The sequence below is a fragment of the Hippoglossus stenolepis genome, chromosome 4, assembly GCF_022539355.2.
Source record: "Hippoglossus stenolepis isolate QCI-W04-F060 chromosome 4, HSTE1.2, whole genome shotgun sequence".
Lineage (NCBI taxonomy): Eukaryota > Metazoa > Chordata > Actinopteri > Pleuronectiformes > Pleuronectidae > Hippoglossus > Hippoglossus stenolepis.
The window spans coordinates 3,557,096-3,579,382 of record NC_061486.1 but is presented as its reverse complement, the minus strand read 5'-3'; the positions used below and the strand labels follow the sequence as shown (position 1 = coordinate 3,579,382).

The window sequence follows — 22,287 nt, the reverse complement described above, 5'->3', positions numbered from 1 at the left end:
GTAAACAGCAGATATGAAAATCAATTTAACTCTTGTGTATCTGTTCCAGAGAAACTGGCTCCCTAAAGAATGTTAAGTAGTTTCAGATGTTCACTCAAATAGCAGCCTGCTAAAAATACATGATATTCTAAACCAAGATCTGTTCATCATCTCCTGAAAAGTTCATGTGTTAAGAAATGTAAAAAAAATGCCCAGTGTTGCAAAGAATGGAAATTTTCGCATTTACACCAAAGGTTAATCAGACCCCATCCCTCCACCACGTTTAGTTTGTGTATTTTGCATAATCCTGCAAACAAATAAATCAAAAAACATGTGAGTGATAAGTGCGCTTAAATAAAACATATACAGATTTATCAGAGAGTCCTGACGTGATGATGGAAATACATTTAAAAAGGAGTTGATTCAACTTCATGATCATTTTGCAGCTAGTAGACTGTGGAGCTGTTAAATTGTATTATGTCATATGGACATATGGTGTTCCTGTTATTTTATCCACTCCATTCATATCAATGAGGAAAGGAATAAAACTACAGTGGAATCAACAGCTTTAAAACATCTTCAATAAAAAACTCAATACTACAACCTGAAAGAGGGTTTAGGGGTGTACCTAATAAACTGCCAGCTGAGTGTACACAGACTTGAATGCCTCCAGTCTGCCCTCTACAGCTGTAACACTGTAACGTACAGTGTGAGTCCTGTATCCAGCAGATGTCACCCCCACACCAGAGCTGCTGACCTCCAGTGTCTCTGCTTTTCCAGGGAGGAGGAATTCCCCCTGTAAGCTCCCAGTGACGTATGAGGAGACCCCGGTTCCATTGACTAAGCTCCACTGTTGGGGGATGTCTGTCGTTGTTGGGGGTGGGTGCACATCTGCACCCTGAACCTCAGAGCTGTGGTGGCACCGTGCAGCTCGACTGGAGCAACACATGTTCGAGATATATGACTCAGCACAGCCTAATTATATAACAGGCGGGCATTGTTCAAACTGCTGTGGGGAGTTTTTTTACCCTGCTCTCCAAAATGGCGTCGAAGGCAGATTATTTGAAAATATACAAGAAATCAAGTCAAGGAACTATATCTCCATTCGTACTGCACCAGGGTTTGTTGTCCCCCCCTACGAGACGTCTTCCCCCACTCACAACCTCACACTATTACTCTCTCACACACTTTCACAGGAGAGGGTGTGGTGATGCCGCTCTTACACAGCAACACACTCCAAATAGGGGATGCTGTTAAAGCCTTTCATAAAGGTACAGTGTCTAGATCCTGTGCACAAGCCTGAGGAACCTTAGCAGACCCTTGGAAAGGGAGATATTAATAACTCGTGGGCCAGCCCACCACATTCCTCACATGTGAGTCACTGTGAGCCAGAGAGAGAGAGCGGAGAGGGGAGAGCTGCTTCGCCTCTGTTTCTCATTTGTGTTTCTTTCCATGGAGGAGTGGAACAAGGAGGCGGGGAGGAGACCACCCCTTCTTTTCGCAAAAACTTGGAAGCCTAATGTGAAGCACACGCATCTCTGTACAGGACACATACTTCAGCAGCACATAGTTTACACAGGATGAGGCCAGAGGTTAGAGTGAGAGCGTTGATCTGTGCGGGGAAGAGGAGGAATGGGACTGTACTTCAGTGTGTGGTAGAAAGAGGGGCAGAGGGGAAAAAGGCTTCAGATGGTGGGAAGGAGAGCCTCGGAAAATGGTGGTATGGGGACTTGGCAGGGGAGAGTGTGAGTCACTGTTTATCTGGTCTGTCACCGAGAAACCAACTGAGCTTGATAGAAAAGAAAATCCAAGGGAAAAGCAGCCCAGCGATCACTTCTGCACAATGTCCCTTTTTGTTCAGCGTTTAGAATCCCCTCGATGTTTCTTCACTATTTAAAACTGTATATCTTACAAAAGAATCACAACAGAGACCAGGCACAGTCAGAGAATTTTTATTTGGTTACAATAAAAGTTAACATTTGGTGGAGCTGTGTACAGTAGTCAGTGATATATCAGTCATTCAGCATGTAATCTCAGCACATCGTGTTCTTTAACTGAGGTCTGCACAAACAAAACAGCAACAATTACAAAAAAAATAAGATATAAAGTCAGCAGAAAACTGTGGCGTGTAAAGCGTCAAAGTGAAATGCGTTCAGGTTATTAGACGTGTGCTGCCAGTTTGAGTCGAAAATAAGAATAAACAACAAGTCTTGTGATTGGAATTAGTCTTCGTAAATACATTTTTAGATTAAAACGTCAGTGGAATGAGCCGATCTGAAAGTGGCCCAGTCCTGCAAATCATCGCTGAGACAAGACTGTGCCACTCCAGACCAATTACTGCAGGAACGTTCGATTCAAAAGGTTCGGATGCAGTTTTGCTGTGAAATACATGTTGAATACTGCTCGCTTAGAGGGCGCCTGCCCTTATCTGCTTCTGCTCAGCAACACAAGTGGATATATCTTTTTTTTTAAAGTTCATAATAAGAAGCAAAATTGCCAGAGCCAAGAGGAAGAAGCAACCAGACCCGTGTGATGTCCAAATACACAATTATTTTTTTGTTGTTGCAGTAAACCAAATGCAAGCCTTACACTTTAAATACAGTTTGTTTCATAGTACAAGACAAAATCAGTCTCAGAGGAAAAGGTGAACATGTCACATACACTATTTGGACATTGGTCTGGAGGGGAAAAACAAGAGCGAATAGGAACAGTTGCAGAAATGTGACGTCCAGTAGAGGATAGTCTCTTTCAGGGGCTTGTGTCTATGCATCAGAGCCCTTCTGCCTGCGTTTGGAGGGGGGGATCAGGCGGTTGGGGAGCTCGGGGGGAAGACCGTGGCCCTCCAGCTTGACCTCGATCAGGTGGCTCGCCAGGGCAAACTCTTCATCATCCAGCATCCCATCGTGGTCCACGTCCGACAGCTTCCAGATGCGTCCCAGCACCGAGTTGGGCAGGCGGGAGCTCACCATCCAGTCCTTCGCCTTGGGGCCGCTCAGTTTCCCCTCGTTAGGAGCAAGGTTATAGAAGATTTCATCGTACTTGGGCTTGTCTTTGGTGACCACCCAATCCTCCTCCTCCCCCTCGCACCCCTCTCCGTTCTCCTCGGCGAAGGGGTCGCCCTCGTTGAATGGGCCCACGCGGGTCCCCATGAAGGCTCCACCCTGCACGCCTAGATGCTCACATGCCTCCAGCTCCTCCTGCCGCAGGAGGGGCATCAGTGTGGCGATGTCGGAGGCGAGCAGCTCGTCCAAGGCGGCCATCAGATTGGGCTTCAAGGTTTTGAATTTGGTGAAGTCGTGAACCATCAGTTGCTCCTTGAAAAAACAAGGAAATGACAAAAACGTGTTAGCCAGAAGACTTTAGACCAAAGTTTGGTTATGGCGTAATTACAGAGAAGGCTTTACACATTTGCCCCCCAGATGTTCACACCGGTGAGAACATGAGGACTCTGACTAACCTGCATCTTAGTACAGTCTGGGAAGTCTCCAGCAGAAATGTTGTGCTGCAGCTGGATCTTGGAGAAAATAACTGGCAGCTGGTAGATCAGATTCTTCTTTTTATTGTCTTTTCTGAAGACAGAGGGCATCTCCTGCTTCAGGTAGCTGATGATGTGGGCATGGACCTGGGAGAAAGAAGAGCATAGCAAACGTTTTAACACTTGTGTCATGAAGACAGGTCAAAACACCAGAGATACAGATACACACCCGAACCAGACGTGCCCTCTTGACCAGGTCGTTGAGCTTGCGTAGAGCCGCGTTACGAGGAAGGTTTTGGATGTCAGCGAACAGATCCTCCTCCTCCAGCTCAAACAGCTTACGGTTGTCTGTGACCATCAGGGGCTCTGACCAGAAGGAGCCGATGTAGACGCGCAGGACCTCGGGGGTGTTAAACACCTTCCCCAGGGACCACATGAGAGCACCGTACACCCGCATCAGCTGCTGGGTGCCCACCATGTCCGCCTTGTTGAGCACCACACGCAGCTTGTCCTCGTTGCCCTTCAGGGCGCCGATGGCCTCGGCGAACTCGTCTGAGATCTCCAGCTTGTGGGCATCAAAGAGCAGGATGATGCGGTCCACGCGTTCCGCAAACCAGCGCAGCACGGCTGGGAAGTCATAACCTGTTTGAAGGAACATGAAGAATATCAAACAAAAAGAATCAAGCATTCATGTCTTCAACTGCTAAACACAGGGGGCAGGAGAGGGTGGAGAAGGTCGACACAGACACAAACCCTTCACACATCTGCTGTGTGCACGTCAAACCTCACTTCATGTAACACACATCACAGTAAAATCTATATTATATCTTATACATTTAAAATAGCAGCCAAATAAAACCACTTTATTTTTTGGGGGGGGTTGATTTCTTCTTACTAAAAAGGGTCAGTTCACCCAAGTTACAAAATACATATACTTTGGATAACTCCAAACTTTTTATTCACATCATAGCATTTTTTTATTTTATTTTATGTTAGTCTGATGTTTTATTTCACTCTTCTCTTGTATTTTGTTTATGACTTTTTATGTTTATTGTATCTTCTTTTATTGTACACCACCTTTTTTAAAAAATGTGATTTAACTATGAAAGAAATAATTTGGATTGTCCCGAACAACAGGGACAACGATTCAGAATCGAATTGAATCAAATACTGTACAAAGATTAATTTAATGTTGTGAAAACCACAAACCACATTCTGTGCATCTTTGTTGATCTCTGGGGGGAGAATGAAATCTTGTCTGTCAGATATTTCAAAACCTCTGAGGAGAAAAACTATCTGCTGGGCTGATACGAGCAGAGTTCACTGAGGAAACATGTTTTTCACAACATGCACTCACCATTTAAACTTGTTAGTTGCTCATGCAGATTGAATTGAGTGGTGGGTTACTCGACGTGTGGATGAATAGAGTGAGATGATGATGATGGTGGTTATTTCTCCCGATGCGCTGACAGGTTTCACTTCTGTCTCTGCTCCTGATTATGATTTTATTGCTGCTGTGTTCTGCTGAGAAGTTTTCTCGTCCCGCTGCCAAGTGTTATTGTGACAGAGCAAACTACTCCCAGGAGTTAGCCAGGCGTGCCAATGAGATGAGTTTGTGAGACGATGCTCAGGGGATGTTGTGTCTCTGCGGGACCCCCCCAATGCCCTCTCCTCACCTTTTCTGCTTCCCATACCTCGGCTCACTCTCTGCTTGGCCCCGGACAGGATCCCCGGGGAGTCAATGATGCTGATGCTCTCCAGGACCTGGTTGGGCATCTGGGCGCACTGGAACCTGACAATTTACATCGGTAGAAAGGAGAACACTCACATGAAACATGGCAAAGTTCACGGAGGTCGTTCTTGTAGGAAACTCTGTCAGCGTCGATGGAAAGAATCTAAATCATGTGCAAAATGGTTAACTCATATCAAAGAGGCCAATGTGATCTCAGGGGCAGATTGGACGCTGCCCTCTGCTGACTCCCCCCCCCCACTCTGCAGGCCATTGTGTGCAAGTAGGCCTCTCATTGCTCGACGCTTCCTGAAGGAAAATGACCACTAGTGCCAGAATCAAACAATAAGGTCCGCTAACGATGTGTGGCTTAGAACAACAACACCACTTCCTGTAGCTTATGAACTTAACGAGCCCAGCGGCTCTCGGAGCAGGAAGTCGACGCAGAAGGAGAGACGCAAATACGTACGCAAACACACCCTGCGGAGGGAGGGAAGGTCTCTGCTGGAAAACTTCAGAGCTCCATGTTGGAGACGCATTAACAGGAGCTCACTGTATGAGCCTCTCACGTCAGGCCTGTTCCCTCCTGTTCCCGTTCTAGTAGATAAAAGTGCTTTGTCGTAAGATATTTGACTTTCTTGGTTTACAAAAGTGGAAAAACAAACACAGAAATCTGCTGGCAGAGACAGTGACCTTCAGTGTCAAGATTCACAGATTCCCAAAGCCTCATAACGCGTGTGACTTCATTTGTTTGTCTCTGCCCCAGGGGGGCTGTGGAGGCCTCTGACCTCCACTTTGAACTTGCGTACATTGCAGTTCCTGCCAGAGTGCATTAGCGTTCGTCATCCTCTCGGGTGATATCGCTCCCTTTCTCGGTTTTTCCACAAATAAGGCGAGTGCCTCCCCGCTCTGAAATTTGGCACAAGCGCTTGAAATTCCAAAGAGCTGAAAAACATGTCTGTTATCTCTCCATTCCCTGTATGGGCTCCCTGATGGAGTCGGCCCATTTCTCGCTGATGTGTAACTGGCTGCCTCAGTGGAATCTTTACACAGCTCACCTGTTGAGGAAGGTGTTTCCGAACGGGTTGAGTTTACGGAAAGGTTTGTTGGGGTCCACAATGAGGGCGTTCCCCGGGATGACCCCCTCCACCTCACCATGCATGATGGCGGTGAAGCAGTCGGTGGTGGGCTCGGGTCCGATCCTGCTCCCGGGGATATCCTGCTCCAGTAGATACCTGCCAGTCACATACAAAACATGTGATTTCTTTCATTACTCGCACTTAAATAAACTTAACACTCACACACTAGTGAACAGGTTGCATGTCTGATGCAGAGGTGTAATGTCTTACTTGATGAATGTCGTCTTTCCTGTGGAGTACTGACCCACTACCAGCACCATGGGCTTGTTATCGAAATCTGCATCCTCCAGACTGGGGGAGTGGAAGTCATGGAAGCCATAGTACTGCTCCAGAGGCAGCAGCTTCTTACGATACAGGGACTTGAGCCCTTCTGTCACAGTGCGGATCACCTCCGGCGCTTTCTTCACATTTTTTCGCCCCCAGCGTGACATGCTGAATCGACTAATAAGATTGTGATGCTCTTACAATAATCACTGACAGAGTTGCGACTGCTGTTCAGAGCTGTACTTCCTTTGGCTGAGCCCTGGAAAATCTTCAGGTGTTTCCTGTATTTACGCGACTGCTGCTCCCTCGGCCTTGAAGCCTCCTCTGCACACGCCAAGAGGAGCGATAGGTTTCGTTGGAAGTCTGGATCTTCCCCTGACAATTTATATTTCCTGGAATGACAAAAGTTAGAGGTTAATCCAATTGAGATTAATCCAGGGGGGGCAAAAAAGTTTCTTTGTGTGTCTGGACCCCAGTGATCAAAATCTGCCACAACCTAGAGTAAGGATGTGGAATCTGGTGTAAGCCTCAGCCCACCAGGAGCGAGCCAAGCATTGTCCAAGCATGCCTGGAAAAAATTGGTGTTCATGCTGGAAAACTTGCAAACCCAGCCCTGAGTCGGGCACAGACACAGCTCACCGCTTTACAGCGAAATGAGTAAGACATTCCTTTTATCCCCTGTATACGTGCACGGCTCAACTGTTCATGTAAGGAAAAGACCTCTAGACGAAGACTATACAAGGAAAAACTAATTTAACCCATTTTAACCCTTTAAAGTGAGAATCTTTTCCTACTCTGTCTAATTAACCAGAAACACTGGATTAGGATTTGAAGTCGCAGCTCATTATTAGAAGCAGAAACAAAAATAAGACGTGCATCAGCCGACGGTAACTCATCTATGAAGAGCTTCTCTCGTAAAAGTCACACTTGAACAAGGATTAAAGGAAAAATCTGCCCAGAGGAGACGAGGCAGCTCAGCACAGACTAATCACAAGACTTGTGTGGACAGGGTTCTTGTCAAAATGGCGAACCCCGAGGGATCTACAGAGGAGACATTAAATGTGATTTGCCCCACCATTTCATAAAAAACAGCATTGTGCCAGCAGGGCCGTGTGGGTACGAGTTGATTTCAGGCTTCCCCAGAGATTTTAAGTTTGGTTAAGGATCAACTGGGATGAAGTTCTGAAGTTAAACGACGGTGGAAAAATGCCTTGTGGGTTTGTGAACCACAATTGCAACGGTTTTTGGACTTGGATCAAGAAATGTATTTTAATTGTAGCCTCCAGGAGCATTAAGCAACCGAGGAGTAAAACTAACGCATCCGAAAGAAGTAATGGAAAATGACTATTGACAAGTTTATAGACAGCACTGATACTTACTAAATACCATTAAACCTTGGTTTCCTCTGCTGCATCACAAACCTGGATATATTTGAGTAAAAGTACAAATTCAAGCTGACTGCTGTAATCATTTAAAGTTTTGAAAAGCAATAGTTACCAAGTTCTTATGGAGAAAGCTCAGACTTCTTCCACTCTCCCTCTCTCTTGCCCTCTGGAGTGTGGAAAAATATTTTGACTTGAGGACACAAAAACAGTGAAGTCTGCTGGAGGAGCTGCAGCTACTTGTATGGGTGTAGCTCTGACAGCAAATGGGAGCCCTCAGCAGAGCGTCAGGGCAGCGAGACTACAGAGGAATCGTTCTTCTCCAGGGTTTAATGTATTTCAGATGAGCTCCAAATCTGGCGTGGATCCTTACTCTGCTTGCTGAAGGAGCACACACACACACACACACACAGACACACACACTACGCAGAGGCAAACTTCTCTTGGAGTTGAATGCACCTCCTCTTCCAGGGATGCCTGGCAACGCTGTGTGCAGCACTAACACTGGGCTCAGGGCAGGGATGAGCTGTGGTCAGAGGGTGTGGAGCTGGAGGAGGAGGGGGTTGTGAATAAATAATTTGGGTGGAGTAGTTTTTTTCTCCTATAAACATGACATAACCTCACTGTCTACTTATGCATAATTAGAATGATGAACACAGCCTCGTGCTGCACCCTTCCACATTTTTCTGTCCCCCCTTCTACTCAGACTACTGCAACATGTCATACGTTTACAGATGTGATAGCTTTACCCCTCTTTAACTCCTCCTCTCCCAAACTCCATGGACACTCCAGGCACTCAAGTGAACAAACAAGCCCTACTTTTCCACTTCCATGCACCACCTGCTGGCTGTCTGATAGAGAACACACCCCACCCCCACCCCCACCGTCGTCACCATTCCCACCACCCCCTCCTGACTCTCACGCAGCTCGCCATCATTCATCACTCAGAGGAATGCACCCTGGCGAATAGGAAACAACTGGACAAATGACAGGGGGGCCTGCAGTGATTCATAAAAGAAGCAAGGTTTAATTTACAGTTTTACTAAATGTACATTTCTTTTTAAAAAGTGTCAATATACACAATAAATACAATACAAAATTAATCTGTAATACTATACTTCAAATTCTCTCACGGTCTTTTTTGTACAATATTATTGTTCCTTTTTTTCCATTTCAATGCTTGTGCTGTGTTTATGTTTGAATTGTCCAACAGGCTTAAAAAAAACAAACACACACGCACACACACAGGAGGCAGGGATACAGTTGCAGAAATATGAAACAGACTTGAGAACACAGAAAATCGACAGTTAAAACCGGCCTGCCCCCTGCTGACTAAAATGCATGAAGTCCTAAACCTGTGAGTAACAGGGAGGGGGGGGGGGCAAGTGTGAGTGAAGGCGTCATCTAAAAACAAGAACCTGGAAAACTGTCTGACGTTAAAATGCAGAGACTAAACTGAATTTCCTCATGAGTTCATTTACATCTTGACACAGTTCCCACGAGCAGTCAACAGGAAAAACAGCTTCACAATTTCCCCAATGATTTCCTTAACAAGATTTACTGTGAAATTCACCTGATGTTTCTATGAAATACATGTGTAATGGAGGATGAGGCTTAAAGAAAGAGAAAAGTGTCATTTTAGCATCAGTGAAGCCAAATTACCTTCATGATAAGAGCATTCAATTTGGTTGGTTAAGGAAGACACTGAGTATTTTGACCTATTACAGCATGAACCTGGTTATATTGTTTGTTGACCTTTGAACTGTTGAATCAAGTTGCCTGATGCTCATTGGGAAACTGTTTGAATCAGGAGATGAACCGTTGTGGACCGGTGCTCAGGCCACATGAAAGGAATGTATGAACAGAGAACAGCAACCTCGGGGACAATTTCATCTCGTTTCTCGAGCTTGACTGACAGGACACATACAAAGCGACAGGCATTGTCAAGTCTGCAGCTCACAGAGACCGTTTTACCTTAGACCACACTCATGATGGGTCTGCCTCAGGCTGTAAGTGACAGAGAAATGTCTGGACAATTCAAATGGACAAACAAAACCAACACAGCTTGGCAGAGTAGTACAGTGATACTGTTTTCACAGTGACCCCCTTTCACCTGCCTCCAAATCTGTCTCTTATTTCCCACTTGTCAGTCCGGCCTGGGGCTGAGGGGCTGTTATCTACTTTGAGTCTGGGGCACCAGGCTGCCATTGTGGCCACGGCCACCGACCTGAGGGTGCTGGGCCAAGGAGGGGGACGAGGAAGCAGAGGAGGGGGGCTGGACTGAGGGTCTGTGGGACGAAGCTGCCGAGCTCCCTGGGCGCTGGCTTTGGTGTTGGTGGTGCCTGCTGTTGCTTTTAATGTGGCGCCCACGGGCAGAGGGCTCCTGCTGCAGGTTCAGGATGCTGTCGATGGCGCACTGCAGATGCTCGTTCAGAGAGTCGTCCGGGGGGCTGCCACTGGAGAAGCTGGCGTTATCCATGTCAGGGGAGTCTGATTTGCAGCGTTTGGCAGGAAGTAAAGAGTCTCGTGTGAAGGACTCCGGAGACTCCGGTGGCCCAGGGGCATGCTGGTCCATTCTGAACGTCCCACCGACCCTATGTCTATTTTTCCCGCCCGCCCTCTTGTATTTACTTACATCTGTCTCTTGGTCTGCGTGCTCCTCCACTCTCTCCTTTGCCCCTTCCTTGTCTAGGAGCTGTGGAAGATGATGGTGCTGTGTGGTTTTCATACCACGGTTAAACACCTCATCCACTTCATCAAGCCCCTGCATTGCACTCCCTAAACGGCCCCTGTCGTGGCTTGACTCTATGTGAGTGTGCGAGGGCTCCCTGCCTCTTTTCTCCACCTTCACACTGGCTATCACTGTCCGCTCTGAGGGGGGAGACGAGGCCTCGTGCCTGGGGGGTGATGGCGTGGGTCTGGGGTAGGACAAACTTTCATCTCCTCCCCCCGGGACACCAGGTCTGACACGGGGACTAATGTTTTCCCGATAGGTTTTTCGAAGGGGGAGGCGGCAGGTTGTTGGCGAGGGATTGGCAGTGGCGGCAGGATTGTGTTTGACCCCACCAATGTCGTGATGATCTAATGTCCCATTCATTTGAGTGGAGGAGGCGGAGGATGACGAAGTATGAGAGGAAGAGGTAGAGGAAGATGGGGCTGCGTTGGGAGGAAAATTACCTCTCAGTGTCGGGTTACATTGAGTGGTTGCTATGGTGACTGGTGATTCAGAAGAAGCAGTGCATACGGGGGACTGAGTTCTGATGACTGTAGTAGAGGGGGTAGATACAGGGTGGGACTTTGGATGTGGTACAGCAGCTGCCGGCTGAGACTGTGATATGGACTGGCTGCTCTTCTGAGGCGTGTGCACTGGGTCTAAGGCAGTGTTATGGACCACCTTGCTGAACCCTGTTTGATCCTGCTTGATCTTCAGTTTCAAGCCAATCCTCCTGCGAGCCTCGTAGGTCTTGATAGGCGGTTTGCTGGTTCTCTGTGGGAGAGCGTCGTCATCGTCGGCTGCTTGAGAGTTGAAGGACGACGACGAGAAAGATTTTGCCCCCCCACGACTGAAGGAGGAGCTCTGGCTGGCGGGTTCAGCCTTACTCGGTGCAGCCGGATGTGGTGGACAGCTGCTGGACCACGACACAGAGGCTCCACCTCCACCGTGCTTTATTACTAGTTTGGTAGGAGGGAAAGGGGTGACAGAAGTGGTGCTAGGAGCAGGAGGAGGAGCAGGAGCAGGTGCAGGAGCTGGAGCTGGGGTGGGTGCAGGGGGAGGGTTTGGGGTGATGTTTGGAAAAGGGACTAGGGCAGGAGGTGCTGGAGGGGGGGCAGCAGCAGCAGTTACACCTCCACTCACTGACGTGCGCTCAGCAGCAGCGGATTTCTCTTGGGATGAAACTACACTCTCCAACAAGCGAGCATTTGCTACAAACTCCTCTGCAATGACATAAAAAGAACAATTTAATTAGCATACACATACAACCAGTGTACGATTTAGATGAAGACAATCACGTATGTACAAACAGTGGTAGGGTACCTGGTCTCTCCTTAGCCAGAATCCTGTCCTGACTCAACGCGACCTTCTCCTCCTGAATGAACATCCGGTCGATCATCACCATCTCTGCCGAGGGGCCCAGCCTCTGCTCAGGTTTAAACGCCAAAAACAATCAGTTCAAAATCAATTCAGGAAAAAGGAGACGAAGAAAAGGCCTGTGTTTGGAAGGCTGGTTCAAATACTTACTTTTGACTCTGCAAAGAGCAGTTGGCGATATTTATCCAGCATGGCCTGGGTCCTTTTCAGCAGCTGAGAGGAGACTTTCTCAAATTCATCATCCACTGTGCACAAGAGAACCAGAATGTTCATAAAGGTCTTGAATTAGGGCACTTAACTGTATTTTGCCAGCGCTAGAGGCTGTGGGGCTTGTTACCTCTTTGATAGTCTTCAGAGGAGTTGGCAGTTCCCTGGTAGAGATGGTAAGGCAGCAGTCTGTGCAGTGTGTCCTCAATAGAGTGGAAAGGAGCACTGTAGTTTGGGTGAAGCACTGAACCCTGCTGTTTCCTCAGCTGTTCTAGCATCCTGCAGTGACGTGCATGTAAAGAAATATTGTTCAACGAAAATGGCCTTTTGAGGGTTAAAATAACATTTAAAAGGCCTGAGGTACAAACCTGGCTTCTTTACTGGGCTCTGCACTGAAAGGCATCTTCATTGTTGGTGTCTGCGATGTAAAGAAAAGAGATGAAAACCCGGAATTAAAACCTTCAGACTGAACTCAAACAGAGGCACTTTCTTAGGACTTGTATTTACCTGAGGTTGTGCTGGAGCTAGGGGCTGTGGAGCAGGCATTTGAGTCAGACTACCTCCTAACACCTGTATCTGCATCCCACCTTGCCCCAGAGTCATCCCTCCAACTGAGCTGATCACTCCTGGCTTTGGCTGAACCTGTGGGGAAAGATATCATTGAGAAATTCAGCAACAGGAAAATATAAAACATAACAAATAGGACCACGGTTGAGTTCTTGGAGGAACTTTGTAGTGTAACCTACCTGTGCAGGCTGGGTAAGGCTTGCAGGAGTGACAGTCTGATTCACCATTGCTCCAGCTGGCCCTTGGGCTCCTGAGAATACCTGTAAGTCACTTGATGCTAAAATAAGAGGAAACATTGTTACAACGAGACATTTTTAAAAGTGTATTCAGGATCCTTGGGATTTACATAAACAGTAAACTGCGTCCAACCTGTAGCCGGAGTTTTGACAAGCACTGGTGTCGGCTGCAGCACAGAGGGAAGTTGAGCAGGTGTACCAGTGCTGGTTGTTGATGTAATCACAACTTTATCGAGAGGCACATCTTGCTGGGAACTGAACTGACTGGTGACTTGAGGCTGAGGCTGAGCTGGCTGCGCGGCCTGCAGCAGGATGTTCTGCTGGACCTGGAAACACATCCGGACATGCTTTACATGTTAAATAAGAAACTGCCAATGAAACATGTGGTTTCCAGGAGTCTACACAAACTCCTGATTTACATTGATAGATAAACTGCATATCTTATCTCCAGGTGACTTTCTACAATAATTTTAAAGAATGTAAAGTATACTCATTTATTCTAACTACCAACCTAAGAGATTTCCCCCAAATTTTAATTGGCAGCAAAAATTCACGACTCCATTAATGAAGCTCTATAACAGTACGAGCAGCATCAGATAAAAGACAAAGTTACTTGCAGTTGGCAGAGATTATTCAACTGTGAAGTCAAAATACACAAGACGGCTTTATTGGTGAAACCTCGTTTGAGATCATTAAAAGGAATTTTACCTGGTGCAGCTTATCCAGCAACTGTTTCTGCTGAGGTGACGGCTGGGCAATGCCTGACAGGGTCTGAATTTGCGCTCCCACTAGTTGCAGGTGGTGCTGCTGCTCTGCTGTCAGACCCGGGATGGGAACCTGGGCTTTCAGGACAACAGTGGCAGAAGTGCTGACAGGAGCTGCAGTGAACTGGTGCTGTGCAGTTGGTGCAGGAGGAGGCTTAGGTGACTGTGACATAGGAGGCATATCTTGTTGATAGGGGGCGGGCTGAGAGGCTGGCCGCGGCTGAGCCTGAAGCTGAACTTGAATGTGTGTCTGCTGAAGTTGTGGCTGCTGCGGCTGGCCTTGCGAAACAGTTTGGGGAGATTCTGTAATCTGGTTGTGGAGAATAAAGATTTGAGACGAGGGCGTGCAGGAGCGGGAGGGAGTTTGAGACTGTGGCTGAGGCTGAGAGGGAGGACGTGACTGCTGCTGATGGAGCGGTGACTGGATCTGCTGGCTCAGAGTGAGGGGAGACTGGGAGGGCTGAGGGCTGACTGCCACTGGGGGCGCTGTGGTGTGAGTGGTCAAGGCTGTTGACGGGGACATGCTCTGGATCTTCAGGGGCTGCTGATGTCCACTAGAGGGTACCTGAAGAAGTGGAATCACAATATATTGATATAGGCATCTGGGTCAAGAATGAACACAATATAAACACAGGAGGACATTTAGGGACATTAAGCACAAAAATTAAACACAAAAAGTTCTACATGCACACACTTTAGTAAATGTGATTCTAGTGCTTGGCTCTACATTAGCAAGATACAAAATGGGGCTGGGTGATATATCTCTATCACAATCTCGATTGCTAGAGGCTTTTCACATAAAAAATTACAGTAAGAGGCCAAATGTGTCTTTGGCCGTATGTAAAATACTTGTGATATTTAATGCAATGACAGTATTCCACTGTTTGGCATTGCATTAGATAAAACTCTTCACACATGTAACACAAAAACCTTCAGACTGGTTTAAACATATATAATCTTTTTTCAGTTAATCATATTTCGTGAACATCAATAAACGGAAATTTAGGATTATCGCCCAACCCCAATACAAAACAACACAACTTGGGTAAAACAACACAAATAACAATACAAAAGCAAAGTGTTAGACTTTAAAACCGATTAGCTGCTTAAGTTAAAGTAGTAGAAACCCAATGATTTCTTTTCTAGTGTTTGAGGAGGATTACACATAAAAAAGAGAGCAATGATCATTTGGCGAGGCAAAAAGAAAAAACAGTCGACATAAGCAAGAGGTCAAGATCTGCAGGGCTTGTGATGGTTAAGTAGAAAGTGATCTGGAGGCTTCGGGGACGGGGGGGGAGGTCGGGGTAGCATGTAATTTGGCTTTGGGGTCGTTACACTGGTCAGACTAGGGGTTACAGGGAGTAGTGGCACTGTGAGGACACAACAGTCTAAATGAGAAGTGCAGGGCTGAGAGGTATGGATTGATTTATCAGTCATTGGTCAGTGATGCAGAAGATGGAGGTGAGTTGATCAAATTTGATTGAGCAAGGTGAGTGGATTAAATCATTGTTAGTAAAAAGGTAAACAAGGTGCACTTGACACCTTGCTGGCTCTGTTATTAAGCATGAGCATGGTTTCTAGACTCGGTTACAGAATGCATAGAATGAATGATAGACAAACCAAATTAGTTCAACAATTAATTTTAGTTCAGTTCCAAACTCCATAGAGGTTGATAAAGTTAAACGTTGAAATGGCACAGTGGCTAGGAGACAATATGTATGAAAAACTGGAATGATGGTCATGCTTTCTATATATATAATGAAGCAATGTTAGAAACACACAGAAAGCTGCAAGCAAATTAGTAAGTTTTGCATTTAGGATCTGCAGAGCAACAGTGAGAGCCATAGAAGCAACAATTAATGCAGAGGGGAAGAACAGAGCAGTGATGGGTAAAGGTAAGATACCCTAACGTTGTGGTAGCAGCAGCGGCAACAAGTGGGGGTGGGACTTAACATAAAGGGGCACTTCTACCTGCTTTACCACTGCTGTCATGTGGGAGGGGCCTGGGGAAGGACTGTGGCTCTGACCCACCCAAGAGTCAGCTAACTGGCTGTCATTGACAGCGGGGGCCAGAGCAGTGATGCTGTTGCTGCTGACGATTACGGACGCTGGTACGCCCACAGGGGGGGTTGACTCATTCTCTGTTTGGTGGTGCTGCTCCTGATAGGAGTACGTTTACCATTTCAGGATGAAGGAGGGAAGGAGGAAGAGGGTTGGAGGGAAGGAGGGGGGAGTAAAATAGTAAACCAAAGAGGTCAGACCAAGATATCACTCCGTGCATGTTATTTATTTTACTTATGAAAACAATGTTAACTCTACACAACTGTAGCAAACGCAGAAAAAGAGTGGAGCACTGACCTGTTGCAGGAACATCTGCAGAGACTCCTGGCTCAAGATCATGCTGGAGCCCTGGTTGGTGAGCAGTAACCTTCCCGGACTGTGCTGAGACTGATGGGGGACCAGCCCCACTGCTGTGACAGGGGAAGAGGTGGACACAGACATGGACGGAGAAGAGGAGGGTACTGTGATAGCCACGGACACAGAAGAAGCGGGTTGCATGGTGAGAATGGAGGACTGCTGCACATGCTGCTGAGTGGGATGAGCAGCCTGGTCTGTAGAGCTGCCCAGAACAGTAACACACTCTCCAGATTGGCCTTGACCCATGGTTGCTGCTCCTGTGCTACTGCTGTTGGGGATTCCGCCTGGCTGAGGTTGCAGGGCAGGCTGAAGGGTGACTGCCGGGCTCAGACCCTCCACTTGACTTAGCATGGTCAGGGAATTCTGGATGGGCATGCCCTGTATGACTGTTTGGGCATGACCTGAGACTGTGTGGGTCTGTGTCTGGTTTTGAGCCTGAGCCAATGAAACAGGCATCTGAAAGAGGGTGGATGTGCCCATCTGGCCAGACTGGAGCTGAATGGGTCCAGAGAGGATATGGGCCCCAGGGTGGCCCTGTGAAGTCAACATCTGACTCAGGTTGATATTCTGGTTTGTTAAAATCTGGTTTGCAATGAGCTGCCCACCAGGACCCTGGCTAGTTATGATGTGGCCCCCAGGGTGCTGGGTCAGGATCTGCCCACCTGCCTGTAGCTGTGGCAGGAGAAACTGGTGGTTCTGACCTTGCAGGACTGTTTGATGGGGAAGAACGATGCTGCCTGATTGGTTTAACAAGTGTACGCTGAGGGGCTTGCCAGATTGTTGTGCTGCTTGTTGCTTGAAAAGGGCTTGTTGAAACTGGGTGCCTTGTGTTGTGGCTTGAGTACTTAGGACAACGTTCGAGCCTGACTTTCCTGTTAGGAAGGCTACATTCTGAGAAGCAGAAACTGGAAGTTGCTGCAGCCCTAAAGCCTTGTGGGCATCGTTTTGCAGGGTTTGGGGTGTTGGCTGTGGCTGCTGTTTGAACAGTTTCGGTTGGATGGCTCCCCCATGGGGGGGTTTAGGTTGAATGGGTGTTGGTGTGCGTTGGATGATCACGTTCTGCATGATTTGGCCTTGAGTCTGCGGTCCAATTCCTGAACTTAGAGTGTTGCTGCCAAAGCCCACAAGCCCAGCAGAAGTTGTCATAATACTGCCACTGATGCTGTTTGTGCTGCTGACACAAACAGCTGGTCCATTTAAAGCTGGAGATCCCAAAGTGGCTTTATTACCTTGGATCAGAAGTCCACCTCCGGAGCCTCCAAGCCCCGCCTGAGAACCAGCACCTGATACCTCTGGCCCAGACTGGTGCAGCTGGTAACCTCCCATGGCTTTAGCCACGATTGGTTGCCCAGACTGATTGATAGTCATGACTGTGGGCTGACCCACAACCTGAATCTGTCCGATACCCAAATGTCCAGACTGACTCCCATTGGGAAGACCTTGGAGACTTGAAATGGGTTGAAGCGTCACATTTCCCAGGCCCACAGGCTGCATAAATTGCTGAACACTAATGGCCTTGTTCATGACCTGGGATTGAAGCTGAAGGCCCTGCTGAGCAAGCACTGACCCCAGCATGTCGGCCGTGGCATTGGGGGGAGTAGCGGTGGTGCTCGGGGCTGACCCAGGGAAAATTGTCGCTGCTCCCCCGACGCCAACACCTATGCCTACACCAACAGCAGTGCCTCCAGCCCCAGAGAGGCTGGCATCAGGCAGTGTCTGAACCACCTGTGTAAGGCCTGGAATTCCAAAGGAGCCCAGGTCCAGCTCAGCCTCTGCCTCCTGTAAGCTTTGCTCTGTGATGTTGGCTTCAGCCAAGCTCTGTTGCAGGATGTCACACGGCTCGTGGTTCGACCCAATGCCGTTGCTCCCACCCTCGCCACCTGGGGACCCTCCCAAGATGTCTTCATCCTCCAGGAAGTCCAGGTCAACACTGACTCTGGGCAGGCCTGCCGGCTCACTGGCCGACAGCTGGACAGCAGGCTGGACCTCTGGAACATGGCCCTTAAAGGAAAAGAGGAGAGGACACAGGAAAGAAGTGAAACCAGGTGATGGAAGAATATTGATGGCTAGATACAGATGTGATGCAGAGGAGCAAAACAGAATTAAACACAGAATTGCACACATGAAAATCCCACAAAAACCTCTTGTCAAATCGCGGCAAAATCAAAGCTTGTAGAGTGTAGGTATGGTTAGTGGAAAGGGAGGGTATTTGGAGTTGCATGCTACATAGATGGAGAGAAAACAGAGGGAGGAGGATTGGGGGATGTTACTCACCCCAGTGGTAGAGAAGAACGAGCTGGAGGGGTCACTCGAACCATCCAAAAGGTCGTCAGTGTCCAACTACAGACACACCCACCCATGATAGGACAGACAGAAACCAAAGGCACCCAAACAAGCAGGCAAAAGCCACAAGGACAGAGAAATATACAGACAATCAAACAGAGGAGGAGGGCAAGGAAAGGACAGAGCACAGTCCGGAGAACCCAGACCGTTGAGAAACAGCGAAAAGATAAGCGACGAAGGGAGGGCAGGGGCAAAATGAAAGGAATAATTCAGGGTTGGGAAGCGTTAGTATTAGCATTTCTCTTTTTGTGGATGGGCCTAATAAAAAGGGAAGGCAGGCTGAAACCATAAACAGTGCAATCAAAAGCAAAGACAATAATTAAGCAGAGAGAGCCGTTAAAAGGAAAAAAGTAAATGAAAGCAGTGGGGGGGGTGGGTGGGTTTCAGGGTTCACTGAGGCCTAATCTGAACGTGACCTAAGTACGGAGTCACCCGAGACTCCTCATCGCATCAATTACAAATCCATTTTGAGAAATCACAAGGTGTGACTTCTTTAAGAAAAGAAAAATATATATCTCTTGTACTCACATGGGTCTCAGATCCATGAAGAAAGTCATTGAGAGCTTCTGGGTCACTGCAGGAGGGAAACAATGTGATTCACAACAAGTCGAGAGAAGACGACTGAACCGTTTGTTACGGCGTCAAACCAACCGAGCACTTTTTCAACAGCGACTTACCAAATTACATCTAGAAGGCACCTGCCGTCTTCATCATCCATGACAACTGATGAAAAGATGAACACGGTGTTAAAGTTCTGAGACGATTTACTTCACTATTAATGCACATAAAAACAACACAAACCAAAAAAGGACTTGTTGCCCAAACTCATAATATTTAAAACCCTGTGTGTACACTACTACGTATCGGTAATATTATCCGTGTGATACTTTGATTGCTGAGTGGTGCCACGAGGTTTGAGCACTGATTTTTTTATTGTACTTTGAGAGGATGAGCAACATCTGATAATGAATAACCGCAAATGCAATTATTTTTTAAACGCTCATCAACCTGGGTGTGACACTGAGTCACGTCATATCGTTATTCATTATTAATAATCATTGAATAATCATGTGATTACTTACAACTTTCGGTTGTAAGACAGTGTGTTGCTTTCAGTTTTTTTTACACTGGCCTCAGACTGAAGGGTTTAAATCATTATAAAATAATAACTTCATATAAATATTGTCCTTACAAATTCCTCCAGGCCATAAATAAACACCTTAAGTTCTTCTAATGGTTTAAATGGCTCTTTTTTGAGTTTCACAATCAAATTCAGATTTGGAGTAATGACTCAGATCATGAAATCAAAGCACATATTGCTGGCAGACGTCTAGTTAGAAGCGTTTTATGATAATAAAGCAAAGCAACAAAAATAAAAGACTGGACTTCAACAACTACACTAATGTGCGAGTTTTACATTTTTTACATCCCAACACAAGAGCAGCTCTTCATCGCCGGTTGCAACATGTCGTGTTTTTTTTTATACATATTAAAAACCTCCTCAGTAACAATAGAAAAGCCTCCAGCAGCAGAAGTGTTCGCTTCGCACCGAGAAACAACGGATGGAAATAAGACAACAAATTGAAAACGCGCGGTTTTCACAAACTGGGGGTTTGTGACCGCCGCTGGATTTTTTTTTTTTTGTTTTACCTCCAAAGTCTCTCTCTTGCAATCGTGCACAAAAAACTTTACAGCAACGCGGTCACAACAAGTCGCCGAATCACCGAGCGGAGCATGTTACCGAGCTGCTGCCGGGGACGTCTCCCGGGTCCGCTGCTCGAAAAGAGGCAGCGGGTCGTAGCCATTACTCGGGTCCGAGCAGAGCCAGTGCGCAGGATATGAATGGAGACGGCTGCAAGCGGCTAGCTACATGCTAGCTGGTGTTTTCAAAGGGCTTTCCATGCATATGTGACCGATTCGTTTCAACACACGCCATCAAACCGCCACGTAACCGACCGAAGGCACGACTTCACTCCGACGTTAGATTGCAGAAGCTACTTTTACCTCCGTTCTCAGCATTTTGATGCATCTGGGCTGGGTGTCGTTAGCCTAGCCAGCTAGCCCTGCTAAGCCGAGCGGCTATCAACAATATTCAGGACGCGCAGCTAGCTCCGGAGCCTTTGACATTCAAAACAAACCAGCGACGGGGCACATTGCAAACACCCGCTCCGCGCGTCGCCGCCTCGATTCAGCCCCGGGACGGGCAGCGTCGTTGGCCGGGCAGCGCGGACGCGGTGGCGTAGCGAGCTATGTGACTCTCCCTGCAAGCAAAATATGAGTTAATGTTGGAATACTCTTGGATGAGGGGGGTATGCTTGGGAATTCGCTGGAAAATGAGCATGTTTGCCGGGTGGTGCAGCGGCGGGGCGGCTCGATGGCGCCGGCGGTGCAGCGCGCGGGTGCTCGGCCGTGCGGGAATGTCGCAGGTTTGTCGGAGTTTTGGGGAATAATAGAGAAAAATGCTGTTTTATAACAAACTCACCCGAGACGATAGAGGAGCAGGCAGCGCGGGGTCTCCAGGACAACCTCGCACGGGCTGCTGTGCAGGACCCAACTACAGGCAGGAAACAGCAGACTTCCGCTTTGCCTGATTGAAATCTGTGGCCCTTCTGGGGTTTTTTTTTCTTCTTCTTCTTCTCTCATCGACCAACACACGTTCAGTAAAGGTTGAACACCTGCCAATAACAATAAGAGCAACCATAAGGATAATAACATAATAATGATAACATAATTATAATGATATTACAAATAACAGCAATAATGATAATAAGAATAAGAATAATAATAATAAATCCATAATTTATACATTGCCATAAAACAATGTGGGGGGGAAATTCCCATGTTAAAAAAACCTTTAAGAAATTTTGGAGGGTTGACTAATCAGACCTTATTTGTTGTATCCCTGATTATTACAGAAAATATCAAGATTCTCATACAGTACATACAGTTCACAGTTTGGACTGAGAGAGAGAGAGAGAAATAGATATGAACCCTGTGGGCAGAGCAAAGAAGCACCGTTATGAAGGACTGATTGATTATTTTACTGTATATATTTTGTCTGCTGCCTCTGAAGTACTGTCTTTGTGTTGTATAGTCTATTTCTGAACAAAAATGTAAATAAAAAAAAAGAAGTGCAAAATAAATCTCACAAAGATAAATGGTGGAATATTCTGATAGTTTTTAATAATCAGATAACAGATAATGGACATAAAGACAAAGATTAAGGAGGTAAAATAAATAGCAAATAAAAGACAATATATGGTTTAAATATATAATATTAACTACTGTGTGTAGACATATATTTATTTGGGATATTTGTGAAGTGACTGAACATGTGATATTTGGAATTACTCCATAAATCAGCTGAGAGAATAAAAGAATGAAGATCAGCATCATCGACTCATTATTATGTTTACAATAAGATGCCTTCAAGTGTTGTCAGAGATAAACCCCTTACAGATTGATGAAGAGATACATGATATAATTTAGATGTGGTTGTTTTTTGACAATACATTAAGATAATAGGTTGTTTAGTGTCGTCGTAAAGTAGGTTGTAGTGTGGTGAACATTTGGCTGTTAGTTCCCTAATTTAAGGCAGCTGTTATTTTTAACAACAACAACAACAACAACAACCATAGCGCACACGGTGGCTCTTCTTCCGCGGAGCGCCTGAACGCAGCAAGCAGCCGCCCCG

The 22,287-nt window shown here is 46.8% G+C and overlaps 2 protein-coding genes across 12 annotated transcripts; both read right to left on the bottom strand.

Annotated features, from left to right (window-relative positions):
* Positions 1 to 1,915: 1,915 nt before the first annotated feature.
* ehd2b (EH-domain containing 2b) lies at positions 1,916 to 8,594 on the bottom strand. Of its 2 annotated transcripts, none has more exons than XM_035153665.2 (7): positions 8,084 to 8,594; positions 6,533 to 6,978; positions 6,242 to 6,418; positions 5,131 to 5,246; positions 3,684 to 4,096; positions 3,437 to 3,601; positions 1,916 to 3,293 (listed from the first exon to the last, which is right to left on the bottom strand). In XM_035153665.2, exons 2-7 carry the CDS (start codon positions 6,751 to 6,753, stop codon positions 2,742 to 2,744), a joined length of 1,644 nt encoding a protein of 547 aa, XP_035009556.1. In that variant the 5' UTR covers positions 6,754 to 6,978; positions 8,084 to 8,594; the 3' UTR covers positions 1,916 to 2,741. The 2 variants fall into 2 exon arrangements, with proteins under 2 accessions (XP_035009556.1, XP_035009557.1); XM_035153666.2 differs by having other exon boundaries at positions 5,149 to 5,246; positions 8,084 to 8,592.
* A 378-nt stretch (positions 8,595 to 8,972) lies between these two features.
* Positions 8,973 to 21,188, bottom strand: bicra (BRD4 interacting chromatin remodeling complex associated protein). Of its 10 annotated transcripts, none has more exons than XM_035153852.2 (15): positions 21,076 to 21,188; positions 19,271 to 19,316; positions 19,122 to 19,167; positions 18,525 to 18,590; positions 16,191 to 18,251; positions 15,804 to 15,992; positions 13,777 to 14,397; positions 13,202 to 13,415; positions 13,012 to 13,109; positions 12,773 to 12,907; positions 12,634 to 12,683; positions 12,396 to 12,544; positions 12,209 to 12,303; positions 12,005 to 12,125; positions 8,973 to 11,904 (listed from the first exon to the last, which is right to left on the bottom strand). In XM_035153852.2, the coding sequence occupies exons 2-15, from the start codon at positions 19,309 to 19,311 to the stop codon at positions 10,142 to 10,144; spliced, it is 5,649 nt and encodes a 1,882-aa protein (XP_035009743.2). In that variant the 5' UTR covers positions 19,312 to 19,316; positions 21,076 to 21,188; the 3' UTR covers positions 8,973 to 10,141. The 10 variants fall into 10 exon arrangements, with proteins under 10 accessions (XP_035009743.2, XP_035009739.2, XP_035009740.2 ...); XM_035153848.2 differs by lacking the exon at positions 21,076 to 21,188 and adding an exon at positions 20,598 to 21,056; XM_035153849.2 differs by lacking the exon at positions 21,076 to 21,188 and adding an exon at positions 20,598 to 21,056 and having other exon boundaries at positions 12,005 to 12,110.
* Positions 21,189 to 22,287: the final 1,099 nt, after the last annotated feature.

Bases quoted from the DNA above. Each gene is read 5' to 3' on its own strand.
- ehd2b (XM_035153665.2), bottom strand. From the start codon at position 6,753: ATGTCACGCTGGGGGCGAAAAAATGTGAAGAAAGCGCCGGAGGTGATC. The intron at 3,602-3,683 runs GTGTGTATCTGT...TCTTTCTCCCAG, and splicing joins AGAGGGCACGTCTGGTTCGG to GTCCATGCCCACATCATCAG. The intron at 3,294-3,436 runs GTTAGTCAGAGT...TGTTTTTTCAAG, and splicing joins CAGACTGTACTAAGATGCAG to GAGCAACTGATGGTTCACGA.
- bicra (XM_035153848.2), bottom strand. From the start codon at position 20,622: ATGCATCAAAATGCTGAGAACGGAG. The intron at 19,168-19,270 runs GTAAGTCGCTGT...TCCCTCCTGCAG, and splicing joins TGCCTTCTAGATGTAATTTG to TGACCCAGAAGCTCTCAATG. The intron at 12,908-13,011 runs GTAGGTTACACT...CTTTCCCCACAG, and splicing joins GCCTTACCCAGCCTGCACAG to GTTCAGCCAAAGCCAGGAGT.